Source organism: Pleurodeles waltl, chromosome 3_1 (genome assembly GCF_031143425.1).
Source record: "Pleurodeles waltl isolate 20211129_DDA chromosome 3_1, aPleWal1.hap1.20221129, whole genome shotgun sequence".
Classification (NCBI taxonomy): Eukaryota; Metazoa; Chordata; class Amphibia; order Caudata; family Salamandridae; genus Pleurodeles; species Pleurodeles waltl.
The window spans coordinates 1,980,029,081-1,980,041,630 of NC_090440.1; the positions used below are offsets into that span (position 1 = coordinate 1,980,029,081).

General features: G+C 46.9%; 1 protein-coding gene across 1 annotated transcript in view; it reads left to right on the plus strand.

Moving 5' to 3' along the window:
- VPS53 (VPS53 subunit of GARP complex) overlaps window positions 1–12,550 on the plus strand; it is a 693,920-nt gene that overhangs the window by 337,070 nt on the left and 344,300 nt on the right. The window contains exon 11 of the mRNA XM_069226380.1: window positions 9,109–9,250. Coding sequence (XP_069082481.1) covers window positions 9,109–9,250 — 142 coding nt within the window. The remainder of the gene's footprint in view (window positions 1–9,108; window positions 9,251–12,550) is intronic.

The following is a 12,550-nucleotide window of genomic DNA, read 5'->3' on the forward strand; positions in this document are numbered from 1 at the left end:
CATCACTCGAGTTCCTATTCCTTACTGCATTTTAATTTTTCGAAACCCCACTTTGCCCATGTAGCATTTAACGTCCCATAAGTTCTCTACGATTTAACAAACATCATTATATCATTAGGTCAAAGCCGCCCAGACAGCGTAGCTATTTGGTTGCAAAGTCATACTGGGGAAATTCTGTAAGCTTACTTAGGACTGTTTTCCTCTCATTGCTTACTGTTGTATTTGTTGCTCACATTTGCTTGCATTTGTTGTCTTTATTTGTTTGAGCCCATGATTCATGTATTTGTCCCTTTCGTGGAGCATAGTCTATTTACCACCTTTCTGATTGGCTCCTTTAGTTCTGCCACGAGCGCCCGCTTTTTTGGGAACTTTTTGACTTTTTCCTAAATTGTTATGTAAGGGAATAGGCTTTCCAGCTGTGCTTCTCTGCTCCTCCTCAGCAATCCATGTTGTTCATTCGCCCGGGTGCTTTTCTTCCCCCACCCAGTGCTCCATATTGTTTTTTCTTGCTGTCTCGTCTCCCATACCCAGCTCTCTTCTTCGATCTTTCTTGTGCCCTTCTCTCCCCCACCCGGCACTCCACATTGTTATCTCTTGCCCGCACTCTTCTCCTTCTCCCATATGCCTTACATTTTGCTTTTTAACTCAACTACTCCCTGCCTCGAGTCAAACTCTTCTGTTTTTTTAAGCACTTTGGCACAATGTGTTTTTAAAGAAATGCTTTTGGTGCTGCTTTTTTACTTACCAGTCTGTCTCGCATTGGTAAATAAAAAAGTCTGCCTCATTTTGTAGACGCACACACATGTTGGCACGCTCCTACAAAATAAAGCGGTGGGTGTATCATTGCGGTGTCTTTTCCGCTACCCAGCACTTTTCTTTGATCTCTCTTGTGCCCTTCCGTCTCCCACAATATCGATATTACTTAGCATACTCGCAGCACGTCTCTTGGCTAGGAACTTACCGAAACGGATCCCCACCATGAGGGGTTGATGGGTTATTTAAAAAAAAGATAAAAATAAATTGAGATTATGGATTAATTAAATTGTTGAAAATAATTAGGGTAGTAAGAAGCAAATCAGTGATTTGGAAAATAGGGTACTAGAAGTTTCTTGGTGCCTATACATATCAAGACATTACATCAATCAGCCCTGATGAAGTCAATGGCTTACATCCCAATAGACGAAACACATGTTGGCTGGAGTTTTAGCTGAAGTTTGGCTGATACTGGACATAGAAGATGGCTATCTGAATGTGAAATAAACACGGAACACGAAGAAAAAATAATGGTGTTATAATATTGTAGGGCGTGTGCCTTAATGTGTACTTTTTTTTTCCCAAGATCCTTTCATTTGGCGTGGCAGATATGTCAGCTAGGAAAGCAGGCTTTAAGCCATAGGGCGTCTGTCCCAACAGATGTTGTGATGGACTCGCATCTTGTTTGCCTATGGTGTCTCGAGCATGACCATGATGCAAAGACTGGCACCAGCTGCCACGCAATGCACCTGAAGGCCTTGAGGGAGCGGTCTTTTGAGCTCCTTGCTGCTGAATGTGCAGTGTGACAATGGTCTTGATCCCAGTTGAGAGGGAGGCCCCAGGATTGGTCATGGAGCCCTAGATCCTCGTGTCACTCAGTCATCTTCCAGTAAGTCCCACTAAAAGAAGAAGAGGAAGAAGTCAAATAGGATTAAACTTTGCCCCATCCGTAAAAGTCATTCGGCGAGATGAGGGAGAATTGTCATTCAAGGTCTGGCTTTGCAGTGCTGGAGCGAACCCCACCCAACTTTGTGAATTTTCTGAGGCCATGCACCTCATATTTGGGTGGCCTGAACCTGCTGGTGTGCCTTCAGTCCCTGCAGGTATGGGAGGGGCCCCTACTGGTTATCCACCAGTGGTTCTGCCCCCGGTCCCCGTCAAGTCCTGTGAATCCATGGTGCTAGTCATACCACCTCGACCCTCTGCAGCACTGGTCCCAATGTCAATGACCCCTCGCTGCCGGCACCCTCTGGTAGCGCCATATCCATTATCGTCCCTGACTCCTGCACGGAGCTGGAGGGTGGCCATCCAATGTGGTCTCCTGAGCTGCCTGGAGTCAATGCCCTTCAGGCCAGAGCCTCAGCCCTATTCCTGCGGGCTAGGACTTGGGTAAGATTGAGACGATCCCACTGGACCCTGAAGAATACCAGCCCCTAGATCCTAACATGGGCTGTTGTGAGGATCTGGCGGACACTAGTGCACTGGACACCTCCCCAGATACTGGCACGGTCTCTCCTCTTTCTGTGGCTAGGGAGGAGCCAGCATCTTTTGCTATGGTGGTGAGAAGAGCAGCAATCACTCGGGCCGCATCCCAATCCATTTTTTTTGTCCACCAAGCCATCTCAGTTTGGACCCAGCCATATGCAAATCAGTCTTGACCCTATTCCTCATGAGAACAGTCCAGCCTGAACTGCCAGGCCAGGTCCTTCCTTGAACCAGAACACAAGCAACATTGGACTGATTTCACCCTAGTTAGGGCTCTTCAGCCAGGTATAGATTGGTTCCAGTGGCACACTGAGCCCAGGACCCATGTCTAGGCACAAATACCCAACGCACTTAGGGTGGCAAATGCAAAAACAACAAGGTGATGGACGGCTGCTTGAAATAATCTCAGCCACTGGCGATCATTAGGGCTGCACCCAACCTCATTTTTGGAGGCGTGCACATGAGTGCTGGTGTGCGTCTCCAAAGTTGCACAGTGGCTGCGTCATGGTGCTTTTTTACACTTTTTGCCTCCAATTGGTAAGTAAAAAGAAGAAAATGCCTGTCTCAATTTAAAGGTGCATGCACGTGTATTTGCACACTCCTAGAAAATGAAGCTGTGACTGCTTCATTGCGCTTTCATAAAGTGTTAGCCATGTTGCACAGCAGCAGAACTGCTGTACAACATGGCTAATTATCATTGACAAAGCCAATACGTCTCTGCTGTGAGGAACAAATCCAGTAAACGGACAGCAAGACATTGAAATCCAGTTGTGATGTATGAAGAAGTTTTAGTTAGCCTAATGTGATAGAGACTTCTAGTTACAGATTCCTTACCTTAGAATTTTCCCCCCAGGCGTCAGACTTGATCCGGAGATTTTTTCTTTAAGCAACAGCCTTGCGTGTCGGTAGGTGGCGTTGGTAGGATCCACCGGCGCCATTGGCATTGAAGTCACTGTGATGACGTCGCGAGTAGTACATAAACGCCACCTCAGTGCAGTTCTTTTCTTTCTGCGCCACGCGCTGATCCAGAGAGAGCTACCCTTGGTAAATTTTTTACCGATTTCAACACTTTTGTCAACTTTTTGTGAGTTTTTGGTGCGTCAATGGATGTCCCCAAAGACCTGCTTCAAACCGTGCAAGGACTGTCACTGCATGATGTCGGTGATGGATCTGCATTAGGTCTGTTTGTGGTGCCTAGAGCGCGACCACGACCCGAAGTCGTGCTCCGAGTGCCGGGCCATGCATCCGAAGGCCTTGAGGGAGTGGTCCCTCAAGCTTATGGCGGCCTGGCTCTCAACTCCATGTAGGTCCCGGTCTTGCTCGCGGGGAAGGTATTGAGACCGGTCGCGGAGCCACCACCACTCATCTTCTTAAAGGCTTCGGGTCAAGGTAGGAAGAAGTCAATGAGATCCTGTCATCCTTCGACTTCGCCCCATCACTTTGCTGATGCGATGCGGGAGGAGCGTTGACGCTCAAGGTCCGTCTTCGGAGCCTACTTCTGGGTCTGCTCCTTGCCTCCCTGAGTTTCCTGGACTCAGGGTGACCCCTGTCCAATTAAAGGTGTTTTATGAGATTCCGCTACGGTGCCTTCGGGCCCAAGGGTTTCAGTTCAGGTGCCCTTCGAGTTCCGCACCGGCAGCTCTGGCTCTGGCCACCGAAGTCCCCGCCGGATCCGCTCTCGGATCCGCACCGGCGCCGGTCGTACCATTGAGACCTTCCCCGGCGCTGGTTCGATTATAGACGCTGCCGACGTTGGTGCTGCCCACCATTGACGTCGACCCAATCCTGATCCCCAACGACTCGGAGTCGGACCAGTGTTGGCCACCGCCGCCTCCTTTGGGGCCTATTCACCCCAGGTTGGATTCTGACCCCTATTCTTATGGGTTCAAATTCGGGGAAGGATTGGAGGGGTCACTGGACCCTTATGAATACTAGGATGACCCTAACTTGGAATGGGCACAGGAGTTTGGGCGAGGCCAGGGGTCTGAATACCTCTCCAGACGCTGGCATGCGGTCTCCTCCTTCCTTGCCCACAGCAGAGGGAGCAACTTATTCCATGGTGGTCTGTAGGGCAGCTGAGGTCCTCGGCCTTGAGCTACCTACTGTTCAGGTCAGGTCTAATCTCTTGACGGAGGTGCTTCAACCAGGGGCGTCCACATCTGAGCCTCTTATTCCATTCAATGAAGCCCTCACCGATGTCCTTTCGGTTATGTGGTCCAGACTCAACACCAGGGCTCCTGTGAACAGGACTAACGCACACCGCCATCGACCCACCCCGAATGACCCTAAATTTATGTCCCAACACCCCACGCCTGAGAGCCTTGTCATCCAGGCATCCTTGGGCGCATTCCCTTTTGCACCTCCGGATAGGGAATCAAAAAGGCTGGAACGATTTGGGAAGAAGATGTTATCTTCCTCCAGCCTCGTGCTGCAGTCAGTGAAGATTGCATGCCTTTTGGGCCACTGTACCCACTCTCTGTTGGATACGGTTCTGCAAGTTCTGCCGCACATACTGGAGGAAGCCCGTGCCATTGTCTTCAGTAGGAGAGACATGGCAAAGTTCACTATCTGATGTGGGTTGGACACGACCGACTCTCTAGGTAGATTGTTTGTGACGACGGTGGCCTTGAGGTGCCATGCCTGGCTTACGTACATCTGGTTTCTCAGGGGATGTCCAACAGACTTATGGACATGCCCTTTGATGGCTCCCATCTCTTTGGAGACAAGGCGGACTCTGCTTTAGAGAGGTTCAAGGACTCCCGGGCTACAGCTCGGTCCCTCTGCCTTTCCACTGCCCCTCGTCCCTAACTGTCCGCCTTTGGTCCCCTTCGTGGCCACGGAAGGGGCTCCCTTTTGCGTCTCTTTCCCAGCCATTGTGCCACCCATGCCATTTAGCCGATGCGTGGCTTGGAACGTGGAATCCCACATGGTCATGGGGCAGGGAACCAGAGGTCTGCCCAGTCCTCCTCCCCCACCCCCCGCTGCAGCCTCCAAACCCTCTTAGTCTGTCCAGTTGGCGGCAGGATTCCCCATCACCTGCCCTACTGAGACTCCATCACTACGGACAGGTCGGTTTTGCAGATCGTTCGAAGGGGCTACTCCCTCCCCTTCGAATCTACCCCACCAGCTATGCCCCCATCAGTCAGCTGTATACCGGAGGATCATTAGGCACTTCTCCGTCAGGAAGTAGTGGCTCTCTTGGCCCACGGAGCCATAGAGAGGGTCCCTGCGCAAGAAGTAGGTCGTGGTTGTTATTCCTGCTACTTTCTGGTGCCAAAAAAAGACAAGGGCTTACATCCTATCCTCAACCTTTGGGACCTCAATCTCTTCCTCAAGAAGGAGAAATCCAAAATGCTCACCATGGCTCAGGTCCTGTCTGCCTTGGACCCAGAAGACTGGATGGTAGTGTTGGACTTGCAGGACGCTTATTTCCATATTCCCATCATGCCTGCCAGCAGATGCTACCTACGATTCGTGATAGGTCACGAGCACTTTCAATTTACCATGCTCCCCTTCGGCCTTACCAGTGCCCCTCGGGTGTTCACGAAAGTGTTGGCGGTAGTTGCAGCTCATCTGCACAGGTTGGGGGTTTCAGTCTTCCCCTACCTCGACGACTGGCTGTTGAAGGCGGACTCACCCCAGAAAGTTGTCTCCCACCTTCAGACTACGGTGAACCTCCTGCACACGCTGGGGTTCACTATAAACGTGCCAAAGTCACACCTGACTCCCTCTCAGATGCTTCCTTTCATTGGAGCTGTTCTGGACACAGGGCAGTTTCAGGACTATCCTCCCAAAAAGTGAGTCCAGGATATTCAGGCTATGATTCCGATCTTTCAGCCTCTATCTTGGGTTTTGGTGAGACTGATTCTGAGGCTGGTGGGCCTCAAGGCCTCCTGCATTCTGCTAGTGACACATGCCAGATGGCATATGCGGGCTCTGCAGTGGGATTTGAAGTTCCAGTGGGTGCAGCATCAGGGACATCTCTCCGACATGGTCCATATCTCAGAGGGGGCTGCAAAAGACCTGCAGTGGTGGCTTTTGAATCTGCATTGGGTCAACAGCAGATCTCTCTCCCTTCCACAACCAGATCTAGCCATAAAGGCGGACGCGTCACTTCTGGGGTGGGGTGGCCACAGGCGGCAGAGTCTCGACTCCATATCAGTCTTCTGAAGCTCTGGGTGATCAGGCTTGCGTTGAAAGCATTTTTTCCCTCTTTCAAAGGGAAAGTAGTGCAAGTGTTCATGGACAACACTACTGCCATGTGGTACTGCAACAAACAGGGTGGAATAGGGTCCTAGACCCTTTGTCAGGAGGCGCTATGCTTCTGGACATGGCTGGCACATCAGGACATCACCCTGGTGGTTCAACATCTGGCGGGCTTTCTGAACGTCAGAGCAGACAAGCTCAGCCTTCGATGGATAACCGATCACGAATGGCATCTCCATCCGTAGGTGGCGCAAGGTCTCTTTCAGCAGTGGGGAGAGCCTTGGTTAGATCTGTTTGCCTCTGCAAAGAACGTGCAATGTCAGCTGTTTTGTGCTTTGGAGTTTCCAAGGTGGCACTCGCTCTGAGACTCTTTTCGTCTTGAGTGGAACTCCCGCCTCCTTTATGCCTTTCCGCCTATACCTCTTGTGTCCAGAGTTCTCAAGAAGATCAGGAACGAATGGGCCCAAGTCATCTTGGTGGCTCCAGAATGGGCACTGAGAGTATGGTATTCAGAGTTATTGAGCATGGCCACCGATCCTCCACTCAGACTGCCCCTGCGGGAGGATCTTGTCACAGCAGCAGGGGATGGTTCTCCACCCGAACCTGTCCAATCTGCACCTTCGTGTTTGGGCTCAAGCGTGATGGACTGTGGGTGGGTGTGACATCCAGATCGTCTACCATATCCCCTGCAGGAGAAGCGATGGACTCTAGCGCCTCATAGAGTCCATTGCCTGCCAGTTTTTCCAGGATATCCCTCCACTCCCCCAAATCCCTCTCAACATTATCCTCTTTGCGTACTTTACGGAGAAGAAAGAAATAACATAATTAAATAAAAGGCCTCCTTCCAAAAAAAACACCACTCACCCCCATGACACCAGTACATACCCCCCTTACATACACAATTGGTTTGCACAACATTGTCATTGGATTGTTCAAAAGTCTCCATCCAGAAGAGCTCTTGTCTGAGTGACAGCATCACCTTGTCTGGAACAAGAGACCTAAAGCATGCAATTTGTTAGGCAAAGTCAGTTTATTTTTCCTTTGTTCAGAAAACTGTGGACATTTAATTGAATTTGTCAGATTAATTCTTTAGATCATACTCTATTTTCTCCTACGCTAGAAGTCACCAATCCCTTTGCAGCCTTGTATCGATATTCCGGGAGAGCTCTTCACCCAAAAGTCCCAGTATAGTCTATTTAGCTGCAGGTAGGAAATGCAAGATTCCTTTTCTGCTAGAGGACAATAAGGGGTAAGTATCCTCAATAGGTACTCCGAGTAGTATTGCAACAGGATTATGTTCTATAGCCCTGCCCTCGATGCAGCCAGTAGTCTTGTGTCGGAAGCAGGACCATAATATATACATATGAAAGATAGTACACGTTCCTCCACAGTGTCTCGAAATTTTTCAAATAATTTTTGTCAGTAGATTGGAGACTTTCTGGGGTTAGTGCCATTTAAAGAGAATTTATAAAGCATTTTCCTTCCTTCTGTATGATGTGTGAAATTGTTTGTATGAATGTAAATATTATCCTATTGTTGATCATTGAGCGATACCCCCATATTCTCCGCCCACCTTTTCCTGTATGTTGATGTAGAGTTGATGTAGAGTTCTAGTGTTGAGTGTAGAGTAAATTTGAATATCCTGAGGCCCTAGAGGAATTTCTCGAAAAAAGGTGAGCGATGAATGGTTATCCCTTTGCATTAAGATAGATAGTCCCAGGCGTCTAATGTAACCCTTGTAACTGAGGAGACATCTAAGTTGTAGTATCTCATTTTCTCTGAAAGCCACAGTACCTCTGCTTGAGGTCTGACTGTCAGGTTCTAATTGATGAAATGCAAACATCTCCAACGGTGCAATGGATTAAGGACCATCTGAGAATTAGCTATATGCACGCCAGCCCAATTGGGATGGGCGGACATGTAGCTTTTTTTTTACTGCCTGTCACCATCAGGTAAATCCTAGCCGTAAGGGGTAGTAAAAAAAAAACTAAAAATGCTCCCCTCATCATCGAGGATGACTCCTATGGCGAGGGTGGCATTACATTTTTTTAAATTTCACACAAAAACCCAACTTGGATTTTTGTATTTGAAAATCAAAAACTCTGGAAACTTGCCATACATCTGCGTCATGTTTGAGCAAAGTACCAATACACTGACGGCGTTCGCGTGAATGTTAGAAATGTCCTTTGGCCAACAGACATTTTTAAATTTGAAGGTCGGGACCTCCGTCAGGGCAACAGAGTTTATTAGTACATTGCCCTGGCCGCTAAGAATTAAATCACTCTCTTTTCTCTTTTGTGACTTGACTTTTTGGCCTACTGTTCTTTATCCAAGTATGCGTAACTATGGTGGGTTATATATGTTTGGTACCATTCTGAGCTTCTGTTTTCAGAGTGAATAATATCTTACGTTTCGGCAGAAGTCCATAAATGAATTATTAATTTTGTAATGTTTATTTCAAATGGAATAGAGATTGGGAGGATTGAGTGAAATATCAATTTAGAATTTAGAACAATTAGGAGAAGAAATTATTTGATGGTCTGTTAATGTGTTGCCGCCATACCCTACGATGTAAAGAGGGTAATGCTTAATATGGTAATCATATTTTTACATTATGTGTTTGTTCAATACTCAGGATTAAAAACAATATATTTCCTATTGCAGGACAGACCTTGCAAAGATCATGCGCACGAGGGCCAAGGAAATTGAAGTGAAATTGCTACTCTTTGCCATTCAGAGGACAACCAACTTTGAAGGGCTGTTGGCCAAGCGCTTTTCGGGCAGTACTTTAATGGACAGTGCATTGGTGAGTACAGGCCAGAACCTGTTGACCACACTTTTTTCAACCAAATATTGGAACATTAGCTCACAAATGTAGAGTTAAGGAAAAAATAATTAAATTGGGGAATTCTGTTTGGATTTAGGAAGTTTATTTGAGTCAAAGCTGCCTATCTGTAGATATGGATTTTTGAGCTTGCACAAAAGATAGATTTGCAGATTTCCACACTGCAAGCAAACATATTTGTGTGCGTAATAGGCATGTGTTATGCTGTGGTTAGAAATTATTGCTTTGGTAGTAACTAGAAAATTGATAGATAGGGCGGGAAGTTCACATAGACTTGTCCTGTTGTTGAGTGCTTCCAGTTCCTGTTGCAGTGCAAATCAGTGCGGGCATGATGTATGTACTCCTGATTAGTTAAAGAACCGACTACCTATGGCTGTCATTCTTTCCAGACTTTAAAGGTGTACAAACAAACTGTATTTCTGAAAGTAAAACTAAGTCATTCACCGAAATGCAAAAGAGCAGAGTTGCTCACGTTTTAACAGTGAAGTAACAAAGCTGGCGGGAGGGTGGGTTTGGTTTGGTTCATGTCAGCACGGGCCATTCTAAAACAGTGCTTTAGCTTTCTCGCAGCACGTGCAGATGTTGTGACGATGAGAAGGCTTCATTGATCAGTTTCCAGTTTAAGCCCCTCCTTCTCTGCAGTCGCCCTCGGTCAAAAAGTGCCTCGTTAGCGTGAGCATTCGATGAGAATTTGGCACATGTAAAAGATGCGTGAGAGAGCGCTGTGGCCTGACGTCCCACCAGCACGAGCTCCCCATACTGCACGAGTGTCAGTTCCTCACAGATCACTAATGCCCACTTCCTTTTATCTGTAGTGAGAAGGCTGTAGCTCTATTTCAAAGCACACCTATTTTCATCCAGAACATCCAGTTTTGTGAGTGTTTATATTCTCGGGTGTGCTACGTGGAGAGGCTTCCGCCCCTGGTTTCCCATTAGTTGCAAGAAGGACGTCCTGAGATTTCCTGGAAGATAACCAAGGGCACAGCCTTAGAGTTTGGGGTTTGTCTCTAATATAATAAAATCTGAAAGTGTTTAAAAAAACCACGAATACAAACTGTTGTTCCAGTGGCAGAACTTGCTTGTGCCCCCTCGAAGCGAAGTCCTTCCTCTACCTCTCATTAGACATGCTTCGACTGACTTGCCCATAGGAAGACACCAAGGAGCACATTTACTACTTTTTGAATTATTGTTTTCAACTTTGACATGATAAATGTTGTCAGCTAAACTGTCTGGAAAGTGGAAGATTAAAAAAAATAGGGTGGAATAGAGCGTTTTCCAGCACATTTTCATTCATGAAATATCCCAGTATTTTCTTGGTGTGCTGGACAAACATGACTGTCACAAGAGGTGTAATTTTTGCACATGTGTACATTTTTAGAAAAATATAAATTCAGCAGGAATTAAAAACCATGGTATGAGCCAGGCAGTTTAGAAACTAATTTGGCCATTATTTCATAGCACCTTCTTTCACCTTTTGTATCCGTGCGGCCCCTTCCAATGAGAGTTTGAAGTGTTATGACTAAACATTTCCTTTGGCGGGCCAGGGTGAAATCATTAATTATTGGTCAGACTTCACCATCTCAGATCAGAGACAACAGAGCTAGACAACATTGGCAGACTTATACACCAATTTCTATGCATCATTACTACGAGTGCATTATTTTGGGAGAAAGAGTGAAAAGCGCTTTGCTGGAGAGAGAGCTTCAAGCCTATGCTTTCTCTCAGCAGAGCACTACGAAACCTACAGACTGCATGTGTGAAGGGCTGTTAAACACTTTACGTTTCACTCTCATGATCCACAAGAACGGGGATAATACAGACCCCAAAACCTACAGGCTAATCTCACTACTGGTCATTAATGAGAAGGTATATGCAAGTGTCTTACTAAAAGAATTAGCTGAATGGGTCACAGAAGAGGGTCTGCTCCTATTCTATCCAAGTGGCTTCTGTGAGGGAGGATCAAAGGTAGACAATATCGTGGCGCTGTCATACAAAGCTTGCCCGTGTTTCCTTGCTTCCTCCACTACTCCACTTTCTTTGATGGTGTGGTCCGCAATAAACTTTAGCAGAAGCTGAAAAACCTGAATATTCCAAATAAACTGCTGAAGGCCATCATGTTGCTGTACACAAAGACATGAGTACGCATCAAGCTCTGCGACTAAAAGTCTGCCTCAAAATTTCCAACAGATCGCAGGCTCAAACACGGTTGCCTCCCCTCCCCGCCCCCCCCCCCCCCGTTTTATTCACCTTCAACTGACTTAGGCGCCGCACTGTCCGAAGCCATCTTGATAACCCTGACGATTGGAGAAAACAATATCTTCCTAATGCAGTATACCAACAACTTTATCCTTCTAGATCACACATAAATAGGGCTCCAGAAGCCACTGGATGAATGAATATATACAATGAAAAGAAGGAACCTTTAGGCAATTCAAGCAAAACCAAAGTGGTAATTTTCGGTCGTTATCCAAAAAAAACAAGACGTGTGGAGGCTTGGGTCACAGGTGATAGACTGCATCCAGACCTATAACTACCTTGCTGCAAGGTTTAATGACACATGGAAACCCACTACACTCCAACAAAAGATGAAGGTCAAAGGAAAAGTGATCATGTATGCCCTGTGCAACTTAAATTCGAGCCTCCTCAGTCCCACGACCGAAGTTATTCGGAGGGTAATAAAAGCAATCTCATGCCCTCCGTCAGCTTTGGCCAGCAAGAGTACCCTGGAATATTTGGGACTGAATTAGATAAAATACAATGCGTGGGGTACAAGTGAATCTTCCAACTACCTTTATACTCATGGAACACATTGGTCCGCTTGGAGTTCGGCCTAGTGTCACAAAAACTTGAATGTATGGCTGCACCTGCTAAATATTTCTTTTGGATAATCAAAGCTCCTGAAAACTATGAAAGCGGTTCTAAAAACCCTCCTCATCTATGGGAGCAATCCCTGTCATTGCTACCTGAATACAGCTGCCGAAAAGTACGTTAAATCTGGCCACAGAAAATTGGGGCAATAATTTGATCCTTTACACTGCTGTTTAATCCTCCATAAAAAAAAGCAACTCCACGAACTGTAGGGACAATGGACATCAGGGCTCTATTAGAGAAAGGCGCATATGCTCCACGTCTAACATCCTAAATAATACACAACCGGACTTGATATGTTGTTGTCCAGCCCTGCACAATGCTCACCACTGGCTTTTAAAGTCAGTTTTCCTACATCATGGGTCATGCATGGTTGTGGAGGCGTTGAACCTC